Source organism: Gossypium hirsutum, chromosome A05 (assembly GCF_007990345.1).
Source record: "Gossypium hirsutum isolate 1008001.06 chromosome A05, Gossypium_hirsutum_v2.1, whole genome shotgun sequence".
NCBI lineage: Eukaryota > Viridiplantae > Streptophyta > Magnoliopsida > Malvales > Malvaceae > Gossypium > Gossypium hirsutum.
Window position 1 is genome coordinate 7,441,842 of NC_053428.1, and position 25,006 is coordinate 7,466,847.

At 34.5% G+C, this 25,006-nt stretch overlaps 3 protein-coding genes and 1 pseudogene across 11 annotated transcripts; 1 reads left to right on the top strand and 3 right to left on the bottom strand.

The window, feature by feature from the left end:
- LOC107959235 (uncharacterized) lies at nt 1-4,675 on the top strand. 9 transcript variants are annotated; one of them, XM_016895239.2, is made up of 6 exons: nt 37-193; nt 807-1,079; nt 1,645-1,713; nt 2,401-2,645; nt 3,202-3,617; nt 4,522-4,675. In XM_016895239.2, the coding sequence occupies exons 2-5, from the start codon at nt 842-844 to the stop codon at nt 3,577-3,579; spliced, it is 930 nt and encodes a 309-aa protein (XP_016750728.1). In that variant the 5' UTR covers nt 37-193; nt 807-841; the 3' UTR covers nt 3,580-3,617; nt 4,522-4,675. The 9 variants fall into 9 exon arrangements, with proteins under 9 accessions (XP_040969052.1, XP_040969051.1, XP_016750729.1 ...); XM_016895238.2 differs by lacking the exon at nt 4,522-4,675 and adding an exon at nt 3,689-4,132; XM_041113115.1 differs by lacking the exon at nt 4,522-4,675 and adding an exon at nt 3,689-4,132 and having other exon boundaries at nt 1,672-1,713.
- Nucleotides 4,676-4,685: 10 nt separating this feature from the next.
- Nucleotides 4,686-9,321, bottom strand: LOC107959234 (E3 ubiquitin-protein ligase RHF2A). Its single transcript, XM_016895236.2, has 9 exons — nt 9,094-9,321; nt 8,532-8,663; nt 8,397-8,443; nt 6,902-6,964; nt 6,680-6,788; nt 6,171-6,565; nt 5,966-6,067; nt 5,511-5,866; nt 4,686-4,965 (listed from the first exon to the last, which is right to left on the bottom strand). The coding sequence occupies exons 1-8, from the start codon at nt 9,097-9,099 to the stop codon at nt 5,557-5,559; spliced, it is 1,164 nt and encodes a 387-aa protein (XP_016750725.2). The 5' UTR covers nt 9,100-9,321; the 3' UTR covers nt 4,686-4,965; nt 5,511-5,556.
- Nucleotides 9,322-12,454: 3,133 nt separating this feature from the next.
- LOC107959236 (uncharacterized) lies at nt 12,455-13,387 on the bottom strand. The gene has a single exon (XM_016895241.2). The coding sequence runs from the start codon at nt 13,061-13,063 to the stop codon at nt 12,572-12,574; it is 492 nt and encodes a 163-aa protein (XP_016750730.1). The 5' UTR covers nt 13,064-13,387; the 3' UTR covers nt 12,455-12,571.
- Nucleotides 13,388-14,935: 1,548 nt separating this feature from the next.
- On the bottom strand, nt 14,936-24,998 carry LOC107959233 (outer envelope protein 61-like; annotated as a pseudogene).
- Nucleotides 24,999-25,006: the final 8 nt, after the last annotated feature.

The window sequence follows — 25,006 nt, forward strand, 5'->3', positions numbered from 1 at the left end:
CAAATCATAATTTTTAAGTACGATTTTATAATGGGAATTTAAGTTTGTAAACTCAATTTTTATAATTGTAGAACCACAGTCATCTCTCATCGCCAAACAAGCCTCGTCTTTCTCTTCCTTCTATTTTATCCCTTTCCCTCTCTCCTCCTTCCTATTGCCTCCAAGTTTCCGACAGAGCAGGAAATCAAATAAGGTAATTTTTGAAACCCTAAACTTGAACTTTTTGAGATTTTGAGTTACCTGCATCTGCATCATCACTCTTCAGTATTTGATTTTTTCTGTTTTCGATACTACTACTGCTTGTTTCTCTGTCTCATCTTATACTCTCTCTGTTTACTTTGTGGAGAAGAGAAATGTTTTTAAAAGCTATCGATTTAGCGAAAATAGCAGACCGCTATGGCCGCTATTTTCCGTTGCACAGCTATTTGCGGCCGTGATCTGCTGCTATCAATGTGAAATTTATTCACACAGCTGTTGAGGTCTTAAGCGGTGGTGGAAGGCGCCACCGCTATTTGAAACCCGCCTTGTATCATTGCTTTGTTGTGGGAAGTGGGAACTTAAAATTTTGTATTGGGTGCTCACGGATTTCAGTATGAAGTTTCAATCTTTGGGTAGTTAGCTGAAATCTGAAGAAAGGTCTTGCTTATTGGTAAAGATCTGTATTTATGGATGTGTGTATAGTGAACCCTTTCTACTTGAAACTTAGCCCCTCCTCATGCAACAACTTATTACTGTTTTATATCCGTTTCTTGTGAACTAATGTGTCATGAGATTTTGATTGTGGTTGCTGCTGTTATGCTTGTTAGGATCAACATTTGAAGCTTGTTTCAAAGCAACACTGATGAGACGACAGGGACAATATGCAGACTCTGGTGGCAATGCATATGTATCTGCTCAGATGCAGCATATGCCTGCACAAAGGATGGAGATCAAGTCTGGTCAATTTCAAGGACAACTAGAAGCATTTACTCCCGAAAGGGATCAACCATATCGAACTCCAAAATCAGATGGCCAGTGGAGGTGGGAAAGAGATGGATCAAAAGTGTCAAACCAAATGACACCCAAAATGTTCAATGAAGGCAAGATTGTCTCTCGGACACTCTTCCTCTCTCTACATGTATTTGTCTTAACTAGATGTCCTTGCATTATTTTGTATGTTCATTCTGTTTGTTGTCGATAAAAAAGTAGACAGAAAAGATGTAGAGAACCCATCATCAAGCCTAAATTATAGATAAGGACATTCCAGTTGTACTACCAATATTGGATGTGTGTCATCATGGCATTTGCTTAACGTCTTGTAAGCGATGCTTTCTAAATCAGAACTGAAACAAATCTAGAATGTCTTTTTTCTTTGTGTTTACTCCAAAACTGAGTGGCTTCTCCAAATCTTCTTTGCAATCTGTTTTATGGCCTGTTAACCATATATAAAATGAAATATTATGGTATTGAGTTCATGCTCTCCTAGTGGTAAAACGAAAGATAATATATCCCTGAAGGTGTAAAACACTTATGTTTAGGTAGATAAATGTTTGTACTGTTCCTTATAAGTCCTTTACTTTCTGTCCTGTGCATGTTCTTTTAAGAAAGACCTTTCTCATCCTGCAACAATAATTGACATTTATATTGAAGTGCCACTGAATGCAGAACCTGATGTGAAATTTGTTCTTTTAGAGCCTGTGGCAGGCCAAGTCATGTTGCCTTTTAGAGTGTCAGGTATTTGCTATTTCTGATTCATTGACTGGTTTCCCATAGTGAGTTGTAATTCTAATCTTTATTTCTGTTCTTCGTACTCAGTTTTTGCTCCTAAAGCATAGTCTATTTAATTTTAATAATTGTTCTAGATGAGAGAACAGAAAGTTATAATTAAAGATATGGAGTTTTTTTATGTTGCCTTGACTCTTCATTTTTCATGTAGTAGTGGTGTCCGATGCATATCTAAACATAGGTTTGAGGATATAATCCTCCTAAGACCCTCCAAATACTTGGAAATCGTGGAAAAAACTGTGTTAGACGTATACCAGTGTTTGACACGCATGCCTAAGTTTCAAGTAACTTATAATTGTAACTCAGTTTGGCTGATAATTGAATGTCTTGAGGCACTTCCTTTTCACACAAATTCTGTGTTTGATTGGAGTTATTCTAGTACTTTTCTCCATTATCTTTGTAGTTATACTCTTAAAGAAATGGGAAATGACACAAGATTGAATGCCTTTGCTTAATTAATACTTGGGCTTATTTGAGATGGCTTTATTATAATGTTAAGATTAACTGTGAATTGCCTTGCTTTATTATGACATGTTTGATTTCTTTTCTTTTTATACTTAAAAATAAGCTTTTAATTTCACACTTAAAATTTGTATTGGACCACTGTTCTTATTAGAGCTGTTTAATGTGGCATAGGCCAAGGGACTGATGGATCAAGAACTTATTTCCAGGGCCAGAGGCCAGATCCCAACCTATCTTTAGAAAAACAAAATGCTGATCTCAGATCTCGACCCCATGATGAAAATATGGAAGTTGGCTATGAGCACAATCTTTTGCCACCAACTTTGGAAGGTCTTGAGAAGAAATTCCATGATGACATAATGAAGCTTGCTAAAGAACAGAACGATGCTGAAGATGCCAAAAATAGTAGACATAGAGAGGTTAGTATATAGAGAGAGGTCATGTTGCTTCATATTCTCAATATTAGCCGCTTATGTATCATTGTGTTATTTGCAAAACAAATTTATAGCAACAAGGAAACCTTTTCCATTACAAGTTTGCCTGATTTAGAGTCGGTATTTTCTCCTATGCTTGGCAGTTGCAGGTATTAGAATATGAAATTTTATGGCCTGTACTTGCTGTTATTCAGGAATGTAGTTTATATGTACCAATCTGTCATTTATAGTTGCCAGTTTCCACCTTTGTCTAAACGATTGGCTTTATATAATAGGGTATATTTAAGAAGGACTGTTCTTCATGTATTCTCTAGTCTCTTGCATTTGTTTCCAATCTATGTTGGCAAGGCAACTCATCGAAAGTAAATGATTTGCTTGCAACACCTTCTTAATAAGCTTAATTATTTGAATGAAGTAAAGTGGCATGTGCATTCTTCTCATATGTCCTTTCCTCTTCTGAGATATCCTTTGGTTAACCTTGTTTTCAACAATGTTGCACAAGTTTTGCATAGTGATAACAGTTCTGTTTTTAAATTTTCAGAAAATAAATGCAATCAATGGGCAGTATCAGGAACAGCTAACAGCACTTCGAGCACGGCATGCCAATCGCAGAGATGAGTTCCTACGTAAGGAATCTCTTGTACGCCAACAACAATACCAGCAGGCAATGATGGACTATTATCCTCATAGCAACATGGCTCCAGCTGATAGCTTGCCAACCGGTAATAATCCTCATGGTTACGGTAGCGGTGCGGGTTCCGCTGTTGTTGGAGATGGACATCGAGGGTATAATTCTGATAACTTTGACTCCTACAGAGAGAGGTCTCGATATCTTGGGGCTGCTAGAGATCAGGGGTTTGAACCTAGAGGTTCATACCCGGGGGGGCGTGCCTATGACAACAGTTCACGTTATAACTGAATTTGCTTAGTTTAACTTCCCTTAGCCACGTCCTCCAGGTACAGTTCTGATATTTACCCCATGGATTCTGGCATGCTATATCCTGAAGTTTACGTTATATTTTCTGCAGTTCGCCCACCTGTTGGTTTCTTCTTTCTGCAGTTTTTACAGTTTTTATATAACTGATTCTCCATTTGGATGATTGGCGAGGGTCACCTTGTCAGTCGTTCGTAAATGGAGCATAAATGGGTAGTCAGAGTTGAAATCTGAGTTTCCCGAAGTTGAGAATGAATGTCGAATGCGCGACTGACATGGGTATGATCAAAATGTTTTAGTTGTATACATTTGAAGATCATATTATATGCATACCTCTGTTTGAATACGTTGGAGACAAATCTGAAAAAATGCATATCAAACACCAAATTGGATGAAACTTCAATTCCTTATCCAATTTGTGCGATATATTGAACCGATTTAGATAAAGAAACTAGATTGAATGGTATTAGTCTTTATACTTTGTGAATGAAAGTTGTGGATTTAACTGTCCTTTAATTTGAACAATTTTAGTCTTAAATACTTTTTGAATTTTGAAATTTTAGTCTTTGACTATACAATAGTAATTAAATTTGTTTGGTTAAACAATTATTAGTCATGTACTATGTATACATATATAAATTTAGTTCATATTCTTCAATGGGATCTTTCTATAATTTTGTATTTTTCAAAATTTAAAATTTTAATTTTGACATAAATTTCAATATTGAGTTTGCGATGATATGTTTGTTGCATTATATTTTTAAAATAACAGAGCTTAATTTTAATTTTAATACTTATTGTTTGGTGACCATTGTAATTTTAAAATTTGAAATGACTAAATTAAAGTATTAAGAATTAAATTCGAAATTTTTGTGAAGTACAAGGATTAATAGCAGTATTTAACAAATAATTTTGGTTTGATTGTAGGTTCCGGTTTTCAACATAAAACAAATGAATCGCCCCGGCCCCCACCCAACCAAAAAAAAAAATGACCAAATGAACATTTATTTCGATTGAAGTTCATTAAGACTCAGTAGCATTTATATTTTAGTAAGTTGTAGCGTAGTACAAAAGTATGTTGAAAACCTGAATAACAAAGTTCCTGAAAAAATTATTAAGCGGGAATATAAAATTCGTGTGTTTTGAAATGTGTATGATCTACTTGATCTTGAAGCTTATCAAGCTAGAACTTTTCACATCTTCAACGCTCTGAGAGCCGATAAATTATATAATCATAACTAAAGTGAAGAATATTAAACTAATTTACATAATATGTTCCTGCTCTGCTCGTCCCTAGTTCCGAATATCATTTTTTCTCGGGCAGTTCTCAATCACCTGGTCCCTTCAAATGTATGCCAAACATCCATATATCTGGAAATAGAACATTTGATTCCCAATCAGAAGAAGACATGCTCATTAAGGAAGGACGACATTTCAAAGATAATGCGAGGCAAAAGAACAACGATATTAAGAACAGTTTGGCAATAACTTGGTGGTGAAAAATCAAAGTGTAGAGCATCCAATGTTACTTGAATTCAGGTGTGTGCAAAATACATATTTCTATGATCCACGCCCACAAATATATTAGACACAAATACTTCAATAAAAAAAAGAAGAGTCGGAACAACATTCAGAATCCCAAACTTACGTATCTGCAATCTTATATCAATTACGTAGACATTAACTGCTAAAATAAATTATTATGCTAATATATTTAAACGTTTAGCCAATTCAACTCAACTCTTGGGAGTTATGTTTGCAATTAAGAATTCAAGACTGAATTATGATGGGGCACTCAGACATCTAAAATGTTAAGCACTAGAGATCGAATGAAATATATACATGTAATGTAAGTGTAACTTAGGAAGAATGAATTATGAGATAATCAAGCAATATTTCGACACCTCAAAGCTTACCTTTGATGCTAAAACATTTTCGGTGATGCAGTTACAGAGATGATACTTATTTGGAAGCAGAACTTGTAGCACATGGAGCTTGTGCACTGGTTTCAATTGAGGGAGTTCCTTCACCAGCATCAGAAGTCTGGTGATTATTTGATTCTAGATTAGAGCTGTCTTCCGAACTGTTTGATACAGTAGCCGTGTTTGTTCTATCATCTCTGGTTTCTAAACGCTCTATCATACGCGAGACTGTTGCAATGCCAGCATTAACCTCTCTCCTAACTTGAGAACCAAGATCTGACATGGAAGTGTTGCGAGAGAAAAACCTCTCTTTCCACCCCCTTGTACTCTTTGAAATCGACTCCTTGTATCTAACAAGATCCATAAATCAAAATATAATAGCAATTTTATAATATATCATGTAAAAGAACCATTGAAATACAACCCCAAATAAAATCTCAAAATGTTACCTCATTGAAGCAGCATTAAACCTTGATTTTAATGATTCTGAAAACGACTGGAATTCTGAAGGTCCTGCTCTATCTTGACTATTAGGAGATTGATTGGGAGACCTCCGGCAAGAGAACAATATATAGGATATTATTGGGATTGACATAAAGTAAGGCAGAAAAGAGTGTTCTAGTAAGGACAATTGAGTTAGAGAACAGCAAGTACCTATTGTTCAAGGAATTCCCCTGATTATCGACCAAAAGAACACTGGAGCCAGATGCCAATGTGGACTGTTGATCAGCTTCAGCAGAAGGTATAGGAGTAATTGATGGTGAGGATTCTTCCCCCACAGTTCTACCAGGAGAGGATGGAGTGTCGATGGTGATTGCAGGGGCTGGCAAACCTTCTCTCTGAGTTGGTGATGATGAAGAGAAAGGGACAGTAGAGAGAGCATTTGGATTAGCTGAAAATACCAAGAACTGGGGCCGAGCTTGACCAGATGACCTATTCCTCAGACCTTCCCTCCTTGTAATATGACGCGCTCGCCCCATCGCAGCAGCAGCAGCCAAGTGCTGGATTATGCGCTCCTCAAGCTCAGTTTCATTTGCCCCCGCAGGCAGCTGCATTGAAAGCAAACCATAAGAGTATGTGGCTCTTTGGGCTTTTTAGGTTCGATTTAATGATCATAAAAATGAGGATGATACGCATCTAACTTGAAGACGAGAAATACATACATGTTGCAGGTCAAGTTCCCCCAAAGTCGGATGATGGAATATGGTTGCATTTCTAGATGGATTGAACCTAAAACTCCTTTCATGTTCAACAGCCTCAAGCAACTCCTGGCTGCCAAAGCAAGAGAAACGATTAGCATGTCTAATACACATATAGGCTAGAAGAATCTAGAACAAGTAAATAAAAAAATTTACAAAAGGAAATATATATTAAACAAGCACCACCTAGTTGGATCTTTCAGGCTAATTGGCTGCCAACACATGGGACATTGAGAACTCCTTTGACACCTGCACGATTAAAATAGTTAAATGACAAATTAAGATAACTATCTTTTTCTGTTTCTTTCCTTTATGATAAGAATGAAGACATTTCGTATCTCATGTAATGCAATGAACTTGATAGACATGGCCCAGAAATTAATGACAAATTCTTTTATCAAGTGAAATGATTGCAAATCAAGGGGGGCACGAGGTTGTCAATGATATTCTTTGACAGATTCTACTAAAGCATCCCACCTAATGGAAACCAGACTTCAAATGTGAAGCTTTGCTTTTAACAATCTATGTTAGAATTATACATAGCTGTTCTAGACTAATTCTGAAATTGAATGGCAGTATAAAAGCTGTCACTTTAAACTGGAGATTTCACTTGTATGTGACATCCAAAACAAATCCTCCCTAATACTGCCTATCATTCCAATATTCTATAATTTTATTAGAATAAGCAAAGTTTCAGAAATATTCACCACTGCAAACCCCAGTGAGAAAACCTCCATTAACACATTATACAACTAATGTACCACTGAACACCTCTATTTCATCAACACACTCTAATTTCTGTTCCTTAATAAGATCCTCTGATAGTGGTAACAGAAGAGGTGAGAGAAGCAGTTTCAACAAATAACAATAGCTGGGATCTACAAAAATTTTATACACTCTCAACAAGTACTCAAGCTTCACTGAACCCACATTACTGACATCTACAAAAATAATAGGTTACTTCACTCAAGTAATTTTTGCTTTCTTGGACAACCAAAGGGACACATCAGGCATAATCAACAATATTAAAGGATATTATCTCTTTTATGGTGATCAAAAAATGAAATCGACGATGTGCTTACATACTTAAAAGTCCTTAATGCTTCTTTCGACACATCAGTGCACTAGACCTAGCCAACTAGAATGCAAATTTATTATACTTTAGCATCATAATTGGATTATCTAATCTTGTTATTACAAACCTTCCTGCTTTTATGACACTAAATAACTTGCAATGGAGAACATAAAAACTATGTTACATACATTCAAGGGAGAGTGTTGGATATGGATATATTTTCAACATGCCATGCTCAATCTTTTTCTATTTTTCTTTTCCATGTATTTGGAGGATGATGCCCCCATATCAATGTCCAAATATGTGCCAGATACAGATACCTTAGGGAAAATGAAGAGTTCAAGTAACATAACACAAATCACAAAAGAACTTGCAATGCTTAACAATATGTAAATATAAGACCATAATGCAAGAGTGTCAACTAAATTAAACCTTTCCCAATTTTACTGGAGAATTAGAGAGTTTTACAAACCTAAGTCATTTCCAGACTGTTTTATAAAGTAAGCAGATACTGCATTCAAAATCAAAACTAAATCATCGAGCCACTACTAATTATATGTGCTGATTCAACATGAACTTATAAAATAGATAAGAGATTCCCACTACCATTCAAGAACGCACTGCAGATGAAACTCGTGCTTGCAGCTAGTCACCTGCAAGTGACACAACAAACAAGGATCAAAAGATTTCCCATCCACGTATCGAACAAAAACCCAAAATAAAATTTCGGGGCATACATACAGTGAATGGATTGCTTTCACAAAATGCTTCAAGGCATATGCTACAGGCATCATCACAAGCATCCTGGATTCCACCTTCCACAAATGCCGCAGCAGAGGTTAAATGCGCCTCCGACCTGGTATCTTCCATGCCCTACAAACGCCAAACACCAAAGCATATATTTTCAATCTCAATTTCAAATTAAGAAAAAAAAAACGAAACTAACGCAAGTCTTTGGTACAAAAGTGGAGCCAAACCCACGCTGACCAGTAAATAATTTCCACAACTTGATAACCATCAAAATAGTCCACATATGATCAACAGCAAAGATATAGACGCCACACAGATCAGATGTAAATGCCAGTTATTATAACATAAGATCAACAAGATTAAGTACTAGAAACTTCTAAGAAAGAAAACTACTAAAACAGAACCTCCAAAATTCAGAATAGATAAAAAAAAATCCATACAAAAACAACTTTTTTCCAAAAAATCTTAAACTTCGACTCCATTTTCTCACCAACGAAACACTTCCAGAAGAAGCCGGAAAAAAAATCAAAGAAACACTCAGAATTTACTTTACCTCCATTTTTGAGAGTTCAAAAGAAAATCACTTGATTATAAACCAAGTAGATCGATTAATAAAACAGGAGTTCTGAAAAAATAAGTTTGCTTTTCTCTGTTTGTAGATTGGGCAAAACGCAATAATTTGAACTTGGGGATTTTTTGTTCTTCTTCTTCAAGGAAGGATCAATGGAAGTAAGGAAAGACGTGTGAAAGTGAAGACTAAGTGAGTGAAGTAAGAGAAGACTTTGGGCTGGGCAAAAGCGAACAAATTGCCTAAAGCTGGGTCCTCTGGAGTCTGTGGTTTCGCCACGCGGCATCATCACTGTACTATATTTGAGATTTTGACGCTTCTTTTCTTTCTTTAATCATTCTGTCACTCCCACCTAATTAAATTTAGGTTAACTAAAACTTTTTTAATTGATAAATCGTGGAGGTATTGTAAATTAATTTGGTATCGTTTGCTTTGAGAGAAAATATTTATATTTATCCATCTATATTTATCTGTTAATTGATAAAGTATAAAAAAATATTACTTTTACAAAATCATAAATATTATTTAAATTTATTTTTGTTATTTTATATTAAAAGTTTATAAAAATGTACATATTTTATTCAACATACTAATATTCATTATGAAGAGTAAAATTACAGGAGAGCTTGAAATTTAATTAGTGAATTATTAATTATAAACTCAACTGGATACAATGTTTATTTAATGATTCAATCACAGGTTAAATTCTTATTTCGAGAGGTGAACTAAAAATAAATATTACAAACATCACAAATTAAGGCCAAAATTACTAAAAGATTTTTAGGAATGATTAGAATCTCAGTATAGATATAAAATTAATCGTCAAATTCAAAATGGCATGTTGTCATTGGTAAAAGTGCAGTAGTCTCAACCCTTAAACCAAGGCTTCAATCCTTAGTATGAATCTCAATAACTACATGTCTTTAGTTGTTTCGAATAAAAATAGTAATATCCATTTTTGATGTCAAAGAAAAAAAGACTACAAAATAGTTAATATTTAAAATGCTTTTTAAGGGGTAGAGTGGGCTCCATTTCATAAATGGTTCGACGGTTGATTAAACTCAAAAAAGAGGAGGTTATTGTGAGAAATTTCGAGTATCCTTTAAAAGCTTCTTCCCAAATTTGAACAGAATAATATTCTTATTTTCCTTCAAAAAGGGCAATGTTTGCATGCCTCCTCAAACTCCTAACAAATATAAACAATAAAATTGAGTCCAAATACTTAAGATATAATAACATTCAATACCTTGACTTTATCTAGTCAATATTTTATTTAGCTTTTGTATTAATTTGTTACATAATTTTTTTTACCCGTAATATGAGTGTGCTATAATTTAATCAAATTATATTTAATATTTTAACTAAATTAATATCAAAATTCAACTAAATATCAATTTAGTTAGAAAATGGTATTTTTTTAAATAATAAATATAATTATAAGTGTGTTTTTGAATTTTTATATTTAATAATCTAGTTACTTCTAAAGGAGTTTGCTTTAAAGAATCTCATATTTCTAGAGGTACTTTAAAATTTTAGAATAATATTTTTTTCATTTAGATTTTAAATATTATTTTAATAATCTTATATTAGTCTTACCCTTAAATCAAATTAAAATTAAGATAATTTCAATATCATCTCTTAGTTAGATAATTTAAAATTCTTGGAGGATTTTTTCTTTAATATTAATTATACCCTTCAAAATTAAAAATTTACCCTGAAATTCCCCATAATTAATGCATGTCATATAGTTATTTTTAAGGTTTATCTCTTAATTAAAATATGCAATGTAATTATTTAGGATTTGGATTAAAAAAAATGCAACTCATCCCATTATTTGTCCAATGAAATTAATTTACTTATTATCGTTCTCTTTCTTTTTAAAATTTTAACCAAATTAAAATTAATAACTAAATTGTTGTTTCGTGAAAGAAAGAAAAAATTTATTACGTATTGTTATCACATGTTGTATGCAATTTTTAAAATATTTTATTTTAATCATAAGCCAAGTATTAGTTTTATTGATATCGATATTATTACCAATACAAAAAAACGTAAATTTGAGTGTGCTAAAACTCATTATCCTCTTATTAAAAAGTTTGAGAGAAACTATGTGTCATTTTAGATATTATTTCAAAACAAACAAATATGACAAAAACCTATAATGAAATTAATATTAAAAAAATCATAAAATTCAAATTTAATTTTGTCACGTATTGACCAATATGAATTATATAAAAATAATAATAATAAAGACAAAGTCATAATTTATCTATATTTAATATATGAGCTCATTTTCTTTATGATCTAATCTCATACAATAGCACAACTTTAATATTTGACCATTGTATTACAGATTGTTCATTATATTATCTTGATTTTTAAATCAACTAATTATTATAAATGAATTTTACATTATTAATTATTTATTAGTCGAGACAAAATTAATAATTTGATTTCATCACCATTTAAAATCAAAGACAATTTAATAAAATATATTTTTAGAATAATTTTATATTGAAATCTTACATTTTAAAGTAAATTTACATAAAACAAATGAATCAAATAATGTTATATTCCAATATAATCTTATATCATATTAATAAAACAATATCATATAATATTTTTCTTTACCTCTCATGAACCGAAAGTAATCTAAGATACCCAATCATTTTTTTCTCACTCAAAAAAAAAAAAAAAAGAGCACATAATCTAGTATTCACGGTTCCTTAAATTTGATTGGAAAAAAAATAAATAACTTCAACGGGGTTGTCAAGTTGGAGCAAGTTGAACTCATCATAAACTAATCGATATAAATATTTAAACAAATTTTCAATTCACTTTAATTAAAGTTAAAAGCAAAAAATAAAGCTTATAAATTCCACTCAACTATATCCCATATCTACAGTAGCTACCATAACAAATTGAACTCAATAGTCAATACAAACATGATATAATTAATAAATATGAAAATATTATAATAAAATATTAATAAACATAAACTATATTCCCATTTAAAGTTTTAGAATATTTAATATATATATTTATATATTTGTGTTAAAGACATAAAAATAGATTTAATTGCACCTGACAATTCCAAATTATTGATAAACTTTTAAATTGGTGTGTAAACTTCAAAAAAATTTTAATGAATCCTAAAACTGAAGTATCATTCAAATCAGGTATTTTTATTAATATAATTGTCAATTTTGGTGTTAAATACCAATTTGGGTCTAAAGATTTAATTAGAGGAATACTTTAATTTAAGGATTCAATTGAAAATTTTTAAAATTTAAGGATCAATGTAAAATTTAGTTCATAATTTGAAAGTGTCTAGTGCAATTAATCCTAACAAATAAATGCGCATATACGCAATTTGCAATTTAATTAAATCACTAAAACAATTAGGGAAATAGGGAAAAAATAAAATGAAAACCTTTTGATTTAATAAAATAAGAGTCCCGTTTTAGTTTGGTGTTTCTTCTCTCTGCGAAGGACTCCTCCAAAATCCAGCCCCACGAAACCGGTCCCACATCTTCTGTTCAAGATCAACGGCTCTGGCGCAGGAATCATCATGATTATCAACGCCACAGTCACATGGGTCACCTTTCCTCATCATGTGGTCGAGTTCAGCTTCCAATTCCTCCCCTGTGGGCCTGCATTTAGTCGGGCCCAACAAATCTAGTTGATTCTTCCTCTTCTTCTTCTTCATCAGATGTCGCTTCTTCCATCTCAAAACCTTCTTGCAAAGCCTAGCGGGAATCTTATAAAGGGCCAAAACAAGCAGCTCTAAGATACTACATGGACAAGAGCAACACACCGCCGTGCACTCCGCCGCGGTGACACCCATTACTTCCCCACATTTCTTCCCTTTCTTGGCCATCTTCGAGTCCTTCGATATCGAAAGCGCTGCTGTCCTCCGTTTCACCAGCGGTGCTTTCGTCAAGAGACGAGTCATCGTTGACCAAAAGGTATGTAATTGTCCCTAAGTTCTTTTACTCAACCAAAAAGAACGAAGAGAGAGAGAGACAAGAGTGATTTTGAAAGACAAGAAACTATGCGAAAACCTAATTGTTGATTCATTTTGAAACGGGTTTCCAGATCAACGAAGAAAACACAGAGGAAAATCGCGGGGCATAAGGGAGAGAAAAGGAAAATCCAACGAGAAAATTAAAGAGAATATTTTCTTTAAACAAAGCATACCGCTTAATTAAGCAAAGTGGACGTTTGATTTGATAGGAAACCCCTAATTTTTTTTTTGTTACAACGAAATTATTTTGTTGTTGACTATATTATTTCCATTACTATAGCTATAGGTTAAACCATTATTTATGGCCAAAATAAAGTTTTACCATTATGAGTTAATAATGCAAATTTAATTTCCTTTAAATATACAATTTTAATTGAAATTGAAATTAAAATTATAAGATAAAATGATAAATACTAATAATTTATTTTTGGAAGTTTTTCAAGAAGTGTGCTTATTTTTTAATTTAAAAAATCAATATGTTAAATTCATTTTAACATTATCAAAACTCAGAAGCTATTTTAACATTTAAGGTTTTAATTTTGATAGTGTTAGTATTTATGTTTACATATGAAATACTTTCAACATATAATTTTTTAAGGAAAATAACAAAATAAAAAAAATATAGCCAAATTTAACAAGGATCGAACCCTTTCAGAATGATTTGCATATAATAAATTAATAAAATCCACAATGCAAAATCATGAGAAAGAGAGATGAAAAGAATATTTCTTTCAGAGTAATTTGCATACAATAAACCACCGAGCAAAAGAATGAGCGACATTATTATAATTTCTACGTATCCAATAAAACGAGAAGTGCTTAAACTGTTCCTTAAACATTAAACAATCATTAACCAACGCTCCTAACTCAGATACATCATCCAAAGGACGTATCAAAACATTCACAACCACTTAACAACTGTTAAAATAACATATAAATTTATATTTTGCAAATAAAAAATTTTATAAACGTATTAATATATTCAGTTTGTTCCATTTCAAATTTATTAAATGATTTTAGTTTTAATATAAAGTTAAATTTATTAAAATAAACCAAGAATATAAAATTGAATGTTTTAACTTTAATGATTAAATATAACTCAAAAAAAAAATTAACAAAAATATAACTCTTTTTAATTATTATATGTTTAATGAAATATTTTTAATGAAATTAAAATTCTTCCTTATAAATTGAATAAACTTACTAAAAATAAATTTATAATGGCAATTAATATAATTATTTTTATTAACGTAAAAAAAATCACATTGATATATATGTTATTAACGTAAAAAAAAGGCAATTAATATATGTTATTATAGATAGACAGCAAATTGAAGGTTTTCGTATATTATAAGATCTCAATAAAAGATTGTCATTTTCCCCATTTACGTGAGAGCTAGAATTTTGAAGTTTGAAAATGTCCTCAAACCCGTCGTGCTAAAACTGGGATTTTTTTTTTCTTTTGGCCGTCACCTGAAAGGCTGGAAAACCGAGTCCAAGGATTTTTTTTTTTTTTGAAAAAGGGCTGATGCATCCACGTGTTAGCTTCTGGGATGAGTGTAGAATGGAGTAGTTTAGTTGTCATGTCATTTTCAATATTAATTATATTAATTTTCAGTCAAAAAAATTATCCCGGTTGACTTTTTATTTTCTTCATTATTGTGAATGAGTACCCTTTTCTTGTTCTCTTTAATATTGACTTTTTTTAAGAGAAAAAATGGGAAGGAGTGAAAAGGTGGAAAATAAATTTTGAATAGGAGAGAAGAAAATGCAAGAGAAGTAAATAAATGACGAGAAGCCAATAGATATTCGTTAGCCGAACCCGAAAACAGAAGGATCAGAAGACATATGTCATCTGAATGCTGTATTGTTACAGAGAAAAACCTGAAACAGATAAGGATCAGAAATATGTCCTCAGAATGCTGATATAGTGATATTGCTGCAGAGAAATGGAAGTCAGTTTGATATCAGGATCGTGGCTTTTCAATCTCCTTTGAGAGAAACACTGACCACTCTTTCATCGATACAACACGGAATCCACTGAGCGTTCACATTTGAAAGAAATCTCAACCATCCCTTTCATCGATACAACACAAAACACCGTTTTTTAATCGTGAGACGTGTTGCTCCAAATTACTGCCCTTACAACCTTGCAACCCGAGAAGCATGCTATAGTTTCTAAAGTTGAACTTCCATGGCGATTCATGTTCAAAATGGAGATTGAGATAATTCAATCTACCGATAAAACCCAACCGGTGAAGAACCACTGCTAAGATGAGCATGCATAGTGCTAGGATCATACCGGGTTTTCCAAGCAACCAGTTCTTTGCCTTCTTTGCACCTTCTGCTCCTTTCCGGATCCTATCTGCCCAGCGCATCTGGAACAAGATAGTGAAGCGGGAATGTTATAATTTAGTGGCAAAAGCGGTCAACTTTATGATAAAGAAACGCCCACCACAATTGGCTCAATAAAAGACAACTTAGAGGAGGATGATAAATGGTAAGGATGAAGTTGAAGCAATGTGTAGACAAAACCACATTATTCAACTATAATAATTTGAGATAAAGATTGAAACATTTATAATGATAAATGGTTTAACAATTATATAAACCATGTTCTAAATAGCCAAAAATTTTATAACAGGGTATCGAAACAAGTACCTTTCTATCCAATTCCTCGGGTGATAAAGATGCCATAGCTTGTTGTTCTTTGGCATCTTCACGAGAAAGCTTCAATCCAAATTGTTCACCCATGTTTGCCATTATGTCTGGGCTCATGTTTTTCATCATTGATGCAAACATCTGCCAATTTATAACAAAACCTTAAAAGCCACGAACTTGGGGCAACTTAAGCTCTAATCATGAAGAGACACTTGCAATTGAGAAGGACAACATTCTTCGTCATACCTGCCGCATCGTTGGATCTTTCATTTGGTTTCCCATCTGTTCTTGTAAATCAGCAGTTGATGTAGGCAAATCCGACTGAGAACTCATTGGATTTGGAAACGACTAGAAGAACTGGTTTCACCAAAACCATTAATCCCATTGGAGACAGAAACCGTCTGAAATTCTGGATATTTTACCTCAGCATCTGAATCCAGTCTAGCTGTTGATGTGGAAATAGAGTCATTCCCTTTCAAAGAGGCTGCTGGTTCAAACATTTTCTGAAGCTCCTCTGGAGGCATCTTGGTCATCATATCAGTTGCAGATTTAAGCATGTCAGTGTAGTTCCAATAGGGTCGGAAGCGTGTAAATTATTGTACTAAAAAATCACACAAAGTTCAATTCCCAGGGAAGAGAGGTGGATCACAAGGATCTCTTAAATACCAATTCTTGCCTTAGTCAGAATATTCCTTCTAACGTAATTTAATAGCACAATTAAATACTACTATTATACCCTCAAATATTGAAAGAAAAATAGGACAAAAAGAATACAAGAGTTTTAACGAGGTTCGGTAAATTATACCTACGTCCTCGGGCTACTAAAACCAGATGATAACTTTACTATCTCCAAAATATTACAAACAATTAGAATTCCTTAAGAATTCTCAAATGGGAGAAGAGAGAAAACTAAGAGAGAAAGATTGGTTGGGATGAATTGAAATGAGAAATGAGAAGGCCTATTTATAGTTGAGGTTCAAGGACCAAACAATAAATAGCCCATTATCTCAAGGACCAAAAAAAAATTATCCCTTACCACTTTTCCAAAGTTGGTGGTTGTCATTATTGATTGTCTCCCATTAATGTTAATGGCAACCATTATTAATTATCTTCCATTAATGTTAACAATCTCCACCTTGAAGATTTGATTAGGATAATCACATCTTCACACACTTCCTTCAACTCCCCAAATTCGATAAAGCTATCTTTTGTAGTGCCTACAAATGCGCTCTCGAGCGCCATACACCTGAAGGCGCTCAAATTCTCAGGATGTTAATCAAGTTCAAACAATGATTAAACTTGATTGTTGTTACCACCTTGGTCATCATATCTGCGGGATTATCTGCTGTCGGAATCTTCTGAAGTAGAATTTTTCCTTTTTCAAAGACTTCCCGCACAAAGTGATATCTTACGTCGATATGCTTGGTTCTTGAATGATAGACTTGATTTTTCGCTAAATGAATAGCGCTCTGACTGTCACAATATAAACTTATGTGACTTTGAACAACTCCTAAGTCTTTCAACAATCCATTAAGCCAAATAGCCTCCTTAACAGCTTCTGTAACTGCCATATATTCTGCCTCTGTAGTAGACACAGCTACTGTAGACTGTAAGGTAGACTTCCAACTCACTGGGGCTTTCGCAAGAGTAAACAGATACCCCGTAGTTGAACGACGTTTATCTAAATCACCAGCAAAGTCGGAATCAACATATCCAACTACAAACTGACCAAGTGCTTCATCCTGTTCAAAAATTAAACCAACATCTACGGTTTTTCGAAGATACCGTAGAATCCATTTCACAGCTTGCCAATGTCCTTTTCCAGGATCATGCATATACCTGCTCACAACTCCAACAGCTTGTGAAATGTCAGGCCTCGTACACACCATCGCATACATCAAACTCCCAACTGCATTAGCATATGGGACTTTCGCCATATATTCTCTTTCATCTTCAGTCTTCGGAGATAATTGAGCACTAAGTTTCAAATGAGAAGCAAGTGGGGTACTTACATGTTTTGTGTTTTCATTTACACCAAAACATTGTAATACCTTTTTCAGATATTGCTTCTGATTTAAACAGAGCTTGCCTCTCGGTCTATCTCTACTTATCTCCATGCCGAGAATCTTCTTGGCCTCACCTAGATCTTTCATCTCGAACTCTTGATTCAACTGAGCCTTCAGCTTATCTATCTCATTTTGGCTCTTCGAAGCGATTAACATATCATCAACATACAAGAGTAGATAAATGAAAGATCCGTCATGCAGCTTCTGCAAATATACACAATTGTAATATTTGCTTCTTGTGTACTTCTGCCTTCTCATAAAGCTATCAAATCGCTTGTACCACTGCCTCGGGGATTGCTTCAATCCATATAGCGATTTGTTCAGCTTACAAACCCAATTTCTACCACCAGCATCTGTGTATCCTTCGGGCTGAGTCATATAGATCTCCTCTTCTAACTCACCATGCAAGAAAGCCGTCTTAACATCAAGTTGAGCTAGCTCCAAATTAAACTGTGCTACCAAGGCCAACAAAATTCTAATGGAGGAATGCTTCACAACAGGGGAAAATACATCATTGTAGTCAATTCCCTCCTTCTGAGCGTAGCCTTTAGCTACCAATCTTGCCTTGTAGCGAATATCCTTCTTGCTAGGAGATCCATCTTTCTTTGCGAATACCCACTTGCATCCGATTGCCCTTTTACCTTTCGGTAATTGTGCCAACTCCCAAGTATTGTTCTTCCGGAGAGACTGCATTTCTTCATCCATGGCGCTTTTCCATTTATCACTTTCTAAGCTTTGCATTGCTTCTTGATAAGTGATAGGAATATCATCAACAACGGGAAGGGCGTAGGCCACCATATCAGTAAATCGAGTAGGTTTACGAATTTCTCTCCGTGGCCTTGCAACTGTAACTGGTTCTGGTGTACTTAGTGGTTCTTGGGTCAGAACCTCTTCAACCTCTAATTCCTCCATTGTGGTTGGAGAATTAGACTTATTAACTGGGCAAATCCCCATCTGCTCAAACTCCACCTGTTTTAGAGTACACTCCACCTGCTGTGGAGTATTGCTCGTCTGAATATCTTTATCTGCTACCTTTTTCAATGTGGCAGATTCATCAAAGGTAACATCTCTGCTACAGATCATTTTCTTTGTGCTTAAGCACCAAAGACGAAATCCCTTCACTCCAGAAGTGATTCTCATAAAGAAAGCTTTCTTTGCCCTCGGATCTAACTTTGACTCCTTCACATGGTAATATGCAGTGGTTCCAAACACATGTAAGGAATCATAATCTGTAGCCGGTTTTCCAGACCATACCTCCATAGGAGTTTTTCTTTCTAATGCAGATGATGGCAAACGATTAACAAGATGGCCAGCGTATGTCACAGCCTCAACCCAAAATTGCTTGCCCAACCCAGCATTGGATAACATACATCGAACTTTCTCCAGCAATGTTCGATTCATACGCTTTGCCAATCCATTCTGCTGTGGTGTATCCCTAACTGTGAAATGTCGAACAATACCATACTCTTGGCACACATCGAAGAACGGATCACTTTTATATTCCCCTCCATTGTCCGTCCTAAGCCGCTTGATTTTCTTGCCAGTCTGGTTTTCGATCATAGTTTTCCATTTAAGAAAAACTCTAAGCACTTCATCCTTAGTTCTCATGGTATACACCCAAACTCTTCTGGAAAAGTCATCAACAAAAGTAACAAAGTATTGTTTTCCTCCCAATGAATGTGTCTTGGAAGGCCCCCACACATCTGAGTGAATATATTCCAAAATACCTTTTGTATTATGGATAGCAGTACCGAATTTCACTCTCTTTTGCTTTCCCAGAACACAATGCTCGCAAAATTTTAATTTGTAAGCCTTTGCACCTTTCAACAATCTTTGCTTTGCCAGAATTTGCAAGGATTTTTCGCTGGCATGTCCCAACTTCATATGACACAACTGCATTGAGTCCAATTCTTTGTTACCGGAAGCTGTAGCGACTGCTCCAATAACTGTACTACCTTGGTAGTAATACAAGTTATTTTTCCTGATGCCCTTCAATATCACAAGTGCGCCAGATGTCACTTTCAAAATCCCATCTCTCATAGTAACAACTGAACCATTGGATTCCAAGGCTCTCAATGAGATGAGATTTTTCTTCAAACTGGGCACGTACCGAACATCAGTCAGAACTCTGGTTGATCCATCTTGATTCTTTAATTGGATTGAACCTATCCCAACAGTTTTACAGGCATTATCATTGCCCATATAAACAACTCCTCCATTTAGTTCTACTAAATCAGAGAACCACTCCCGGTTAGGGGACATATGATAGGTACAACCCGAATCCAAAATCCACTCATCTGAATGGAACGACGATGATGATGCAACCAGTGATAGTTCAGAGTCACTGGTATCATGCTTTACAACACAAGCATCTACAGCAGCTTTTCCCTTATTCTTCAACTTTGGACAATTTTTCTTCCAGTGGCCTTTCTCATGACAAAAGGCACATTCATCTTTCCCGAGTCTGGACTTTGACTTTGATCTCCCTTTCTGAGTTTTCTTCCGAGTGTATGAACGACCTCGGACTACTAAAGCTTCTGTATCTCTGATTGAGTTTTTCTGTTTGTCCTTCTTTCTCTGTTCATAACTGTATAAGGCCGCACAGACTTCACTCAGAGATATATCACTCCTGCCATGAAGTAGAGTAGTTTCTAGGAACTCAAACTCCTCAGGAAGTGACCCCAATAGCATCAAAGCCAAATCTTCATCTTTGAATGTCTCATCCATATTTAGCAAATCAGTGACTAACTGATTAAATTTGGTGATGTGATCATTCATTGTGGTACTTGGGACGTAAGTGAAGCGAAACAGTCTTTTCTTCAAGTGGAGCTTATTTTGACTGTTTTTCTTCAAAAAATTTTCTTCAAGTGCCACCCACAACTTATTTGCAGAAGTCTCCTTTGAAAAAGCATACCTCTGCTCTCGAGAAAGGCATGATCGAATTGTGCCACATGCCAACCGATTGATCGCCTTCCAATCTTTCTCCTGTACATCATCTGGTTTCTCTTCATCAATGGCAATGTCTAGACCCTGCTGAAAAAGGGCATCTAGAACCTCACTTTGCCAGATACCAAAATGGCCCGTGCCATCAAAGATCTCCACGGCCAATCTTGCATTTGCAATTGTCGGTCTTGTCCATATAGACGATGTTGAAGCTCCTACACCGACCGTTTTCTCCATAATCTTTCAATATACCTAAGGAAATCTTTTCTGATATGGAAGATCAGTTTAAACTGCAACCACAGAGCATACTACGATTAACCTTCGGCTCTTGATACCACTTGTAGTTCCAATAGGGTCGGAAGCGTGTAAATTATTGTACTAAAAAATCACACAAAGTTCAATTCCCAGGGAAGAGAGGTGGATCACAAGGATCTCTTAAATACCAAGTCCTGCCTTAGTCAGAATATTCCTTCTAACGTAATTTAATAGCACAATTAAATACTACTATTATACCCTCAAATATTGAAAGAAAAATAGGACAAAAAGAACACAAGAGTTTTAACGAGGTTCGGTAAATTATACCTACGTCCTCGGGCTACTAAAACCAGATGATAACTTTACTATCTCCAAAATATTACAAACAATTAGAATTCCTTAAGAATTCTCAAATGGGAGAAGAGAGAAAACTAAGAGAGAAAGACTGGTTGGGATGAATTGAAATGAGAAATGAGAAGGCCTATTTATAGTTGAGGTTCAAGGACCAAACAATAAATAGCCCATTATCTCAAGGACCAAAAAAAAATTATCCCTTACCACTTTTCCAAAGTTGATGATTGTCATTATTGATTGTCTCCCATTAATGTTAATGGCAACCATTATTAATTGTCTTCCATTAATGTTAACAGTCAGGTGTTACATTGGGATGAACTGATCCAGGTCGAAATCCATTTTTCAAAGGACTTGTATATGGGTTTTCCCCCTGAAATGAAGAAGCCAATTGAACCATTTTTTGTAGCTGTTTAGGTGACATTTTGCCGATCATATTTGTAGCAGTCTTAAACAAGTCTGGTTATTCCTCTCCAACTTTACCGCTACTCAAAGCAGAAAGGGTATCAAGATCAGCATTAGAAATGAACTTCTGAAACGATCTGCTAATACAAGGGGAAATGGGACCTACTAAATTAATAATAGAGCACAAAAAATTGATTCAGCACAGACCAGAAACTTTTAGTCCTACAAGTTCTACTTCTAGCAGCAGTAACCTTTTTAAGTTCATAATCTCATTATCCACCATGGACATGCGTCAAAGCGAATTGTAATTATTTGCATACTATAAGGTGATAATATAAATTAATGCCGCTAAGATTTAGAGCTAAAACAACGAGAAATAAAGAGAGCAGAAACCGTATAAGCGGTTGGGGGAAAGCCTTATTTTTTTGCACCTAAGCTGATATATAGCTAGTGTCAATGTGCTTTGAAGTTCTCTTAAATGATCTTCAAGTATCAAACTTCACATCATTTTTTTATATATTCGACAGCATAGATGACATAATATGGCATTACCAGATTAAGTAATTGACCACCAAACAAACAATTGTCAAAATCATAACAAACCTAAGGGCTTCTGGATCATTTTTTAGAGCCTCCAGGCACTCAGAATTGGCTGTCATGTCCCAAACGTTTTTCCCACTCTCATTCTTTAGATAATCTAGTACTTTCTAGTGGTTGTTTCGATGAATATTCGGTAAATGAAGTTTGGCGATTAGCTGAAGAGGGGCTTGCAGCTTCTTCAGTTATTTCTTCAATTGTCACACCTGTGAAATAACGAGCAAATAGAAGTGTAAGCATCACAGACACAGACATATACAAATTATATATATGTGAGAGAGAATATCCATAAGAAAATGCAAAATATAGGATGTTAAATTTACCTTGAGGTGCCTGATGACTGCCTTCTCTAGCCAATCTTTCCTCAGCATCCCTACATTAACAATTGACATCACTAACTACCACGGCGCATTCAAACAAAAAGTGACTTATCAGCAATTTTAAGAATAATGGTTAATAACTAAACTACATACCATAAAAGAAAAGAGAAAAAAAAAACGACAATTACAAAATGCACCTAACGTGTCCCAGCCAATAGTAATCATGACGTGTTGGTGCATAACTACTTCAAAGGTGAATGCACCTGACTACAACTTATCCCGTGTTTCCACAATCTTAAATAAATCATACCTCAATACATCAGCAATTGTTTCATCACCAGGGTAAACTTCATGTGCCTTGCTCAGATCCAAGATGGCATCCTAATAAATTGCAGAAAGTTATAAAGCAAACACGTGCAGATTATTCCAGAATTTGAAAATGCATGCTTGACCTATATGCATATAAAACCTCTTCGGTAAAGAGCTTTGACGTTCTTTCCATCATCTGACAAAACCTGAAATAAAAATTGGTAAGTTCAGCTAGATACAAGATGGAAGACGCAAGCTATTATAAATATACAAAGAACATCTATCTGTTTATTTAATTAGTAGCCTAGTCTAGTGACATTAAATAGTGTTTTTTTTTTCATATTATATTGGGATGAGGATAATAACTTGAATCTTCGAACCTCAGAGCCTTCTTTTATACATTCATCATATTGCCTTGTTTTCAAGTATCAGGACATCAGATTAAGAGAGCATGCCAACAAAAGTGTTCTGCCATTGGAGGAAGGAATTCCTTTCAGGTTTTTCTTTGCCTAATATTGTGGAAGAGGAAATGAAGATTTTAATTAATGACAATAAAATACAAATAAGCTGAGATAAATTTTAAGAAAAAAATGAAATATAAATCGCTGGCTTACAAGCAAATATTTCAGAGGCATCATCAAACCTCCCCTGCTTTTGAAGCTCATTCCCCTAGAAAACATATAGATATACTCGCATGTCTGATGCTAGTTAATAAGAGAAAAGAGTAAATAAACCAGAAATATGACAGGGTGAACCATAAATTGAAGTTATAAGACACTGATTCGGTTCTTCTCTTATTTGAAAATAATTCCATGGTGAAAAAGTGTTCTCAAGATTCAATGTGTAAAGTTAGCAATAATAATACCATTAGTTTTTGGAAACTGATTAACAGAACGAAAGCGATGCACTCAAGCAGCAATTGAGGAAATCATATTTTTTTCGATCACAAGATGCACCCCTAGCAATGAATTGCCTCCACATTTGAGTCATAATTGAATAGTATCCATACACAAATGATGTCAGGTTTCTTCACATACACCTCACATTCATATATTTGATTAACATGTTTTAAGTTATGCAAATGCAACCCAATGATCATGTAAACCCGACAGTAAGATATTATCTCATCAAAGGTTTTACAATGTATCCAGTTCTGTAAAACTTCTAAAAGAAAGAGTATCGCCACTTCTTTCAGCATCAAGGCTCCTACTGCGTTCTCTCTTTGTTTAAGAATGCGGAGAAAAAATCTCTTTAATGATGTACATATATTTTATCTGAGCGATTGAAAATCAACAGCAATGATGTGATTTTTTATGGTAATAAAACACCTGGTTCTTCAACATCTGAGCTGCACTTAATTCATAACTGATCTGAGCATCAGCATTGGTACGCATGGCAGCTATCTCTTCAGGCAATGCATTAGTCATTTTCTCACCAATTTCCGCCATCTCCTCTGGTCGAGTGTGCTTTAACTGTTCTGCAGCATGTCTCATGGTCTTCATGCTTTCTGAGGCCATTCTCATCAGATTAGGATTAGACATCATCTGCATTGCGCCAACGCCATAAATCCACAATAAAACAACTACTAATGTTTAATGTTGGTTGTTAAAAAAATACTCAAGAACTTTCAATTTCAGTTATTTCAACGAGTGAACCAGTTCAGCTAAAACCTACTACTCACAACTAAACCTAGCAAATTATGGGATAAATTAAATTTATTTCAAAGTCATAAGAAATTCAGATATATTACCACACTAATTGTGCACCAGAAAAGAAAAAAAAAACTATTTCCATGAAGAAAGGGTCCTAACGTAAATAAAAATAAAAATCTTACACGGGTTTAGTAAATTCCGACGTAAATTCTAAAAAAAAACACTACAATTCGCAACTGCAAAGGGCATAGATGGCAGCTCATAGATGTCCTAGCCAGCTCATAGATGGCAGCACAATTTCAAATCCTGTAG

Bases quoted from the DNA above. Each gene is read 5' to 3' on its own strand.
- LOC107959235 (XM_016895239.2), top strand. From the start codon at position 842: ATGAGACGACAGGGACAATATGCAGACTCTGGTGGCAATGCATATGTA. The intron at 1,080-1,644 runs GCAAGATTGTCT...CACTGAATGCAG, and splicing joins ACCCAAAATGTTCAATGAAG to AACCTGATGTGAAATTTGTT. The intron at 2,646-3,201 runs GTTAGTATATAG...TTAAATTTTCAG, and splicing joins AAAATAGTAGACATAGAGAG to AAAATAAATGCAATCAATGG.
- LOC107959234 (XM_016895236.2), bottom strand. The intron at 8,444-8,531 runs GTATGTATGCCC...TGTCACTTGCAG, and splicing joins GTGAAAGCAATCCATTCACT to GTGACTAGCTGCAAGCACGA. The intron at 6,068-6,170 runs GTACTTGCTGTT...CTCTTGCCGGAG, and splicing joins GGGAATTCCTTGAACAATAG to GTCTCCCAATCAATCTCCTA.
- LOC107959236 (XM_016895241.2), bottom strand. From the start codon at position 13,063: ATGACTCGTCTCTTGACGAAAGCACCGCTGGTGAAACGGAGGACAGCA.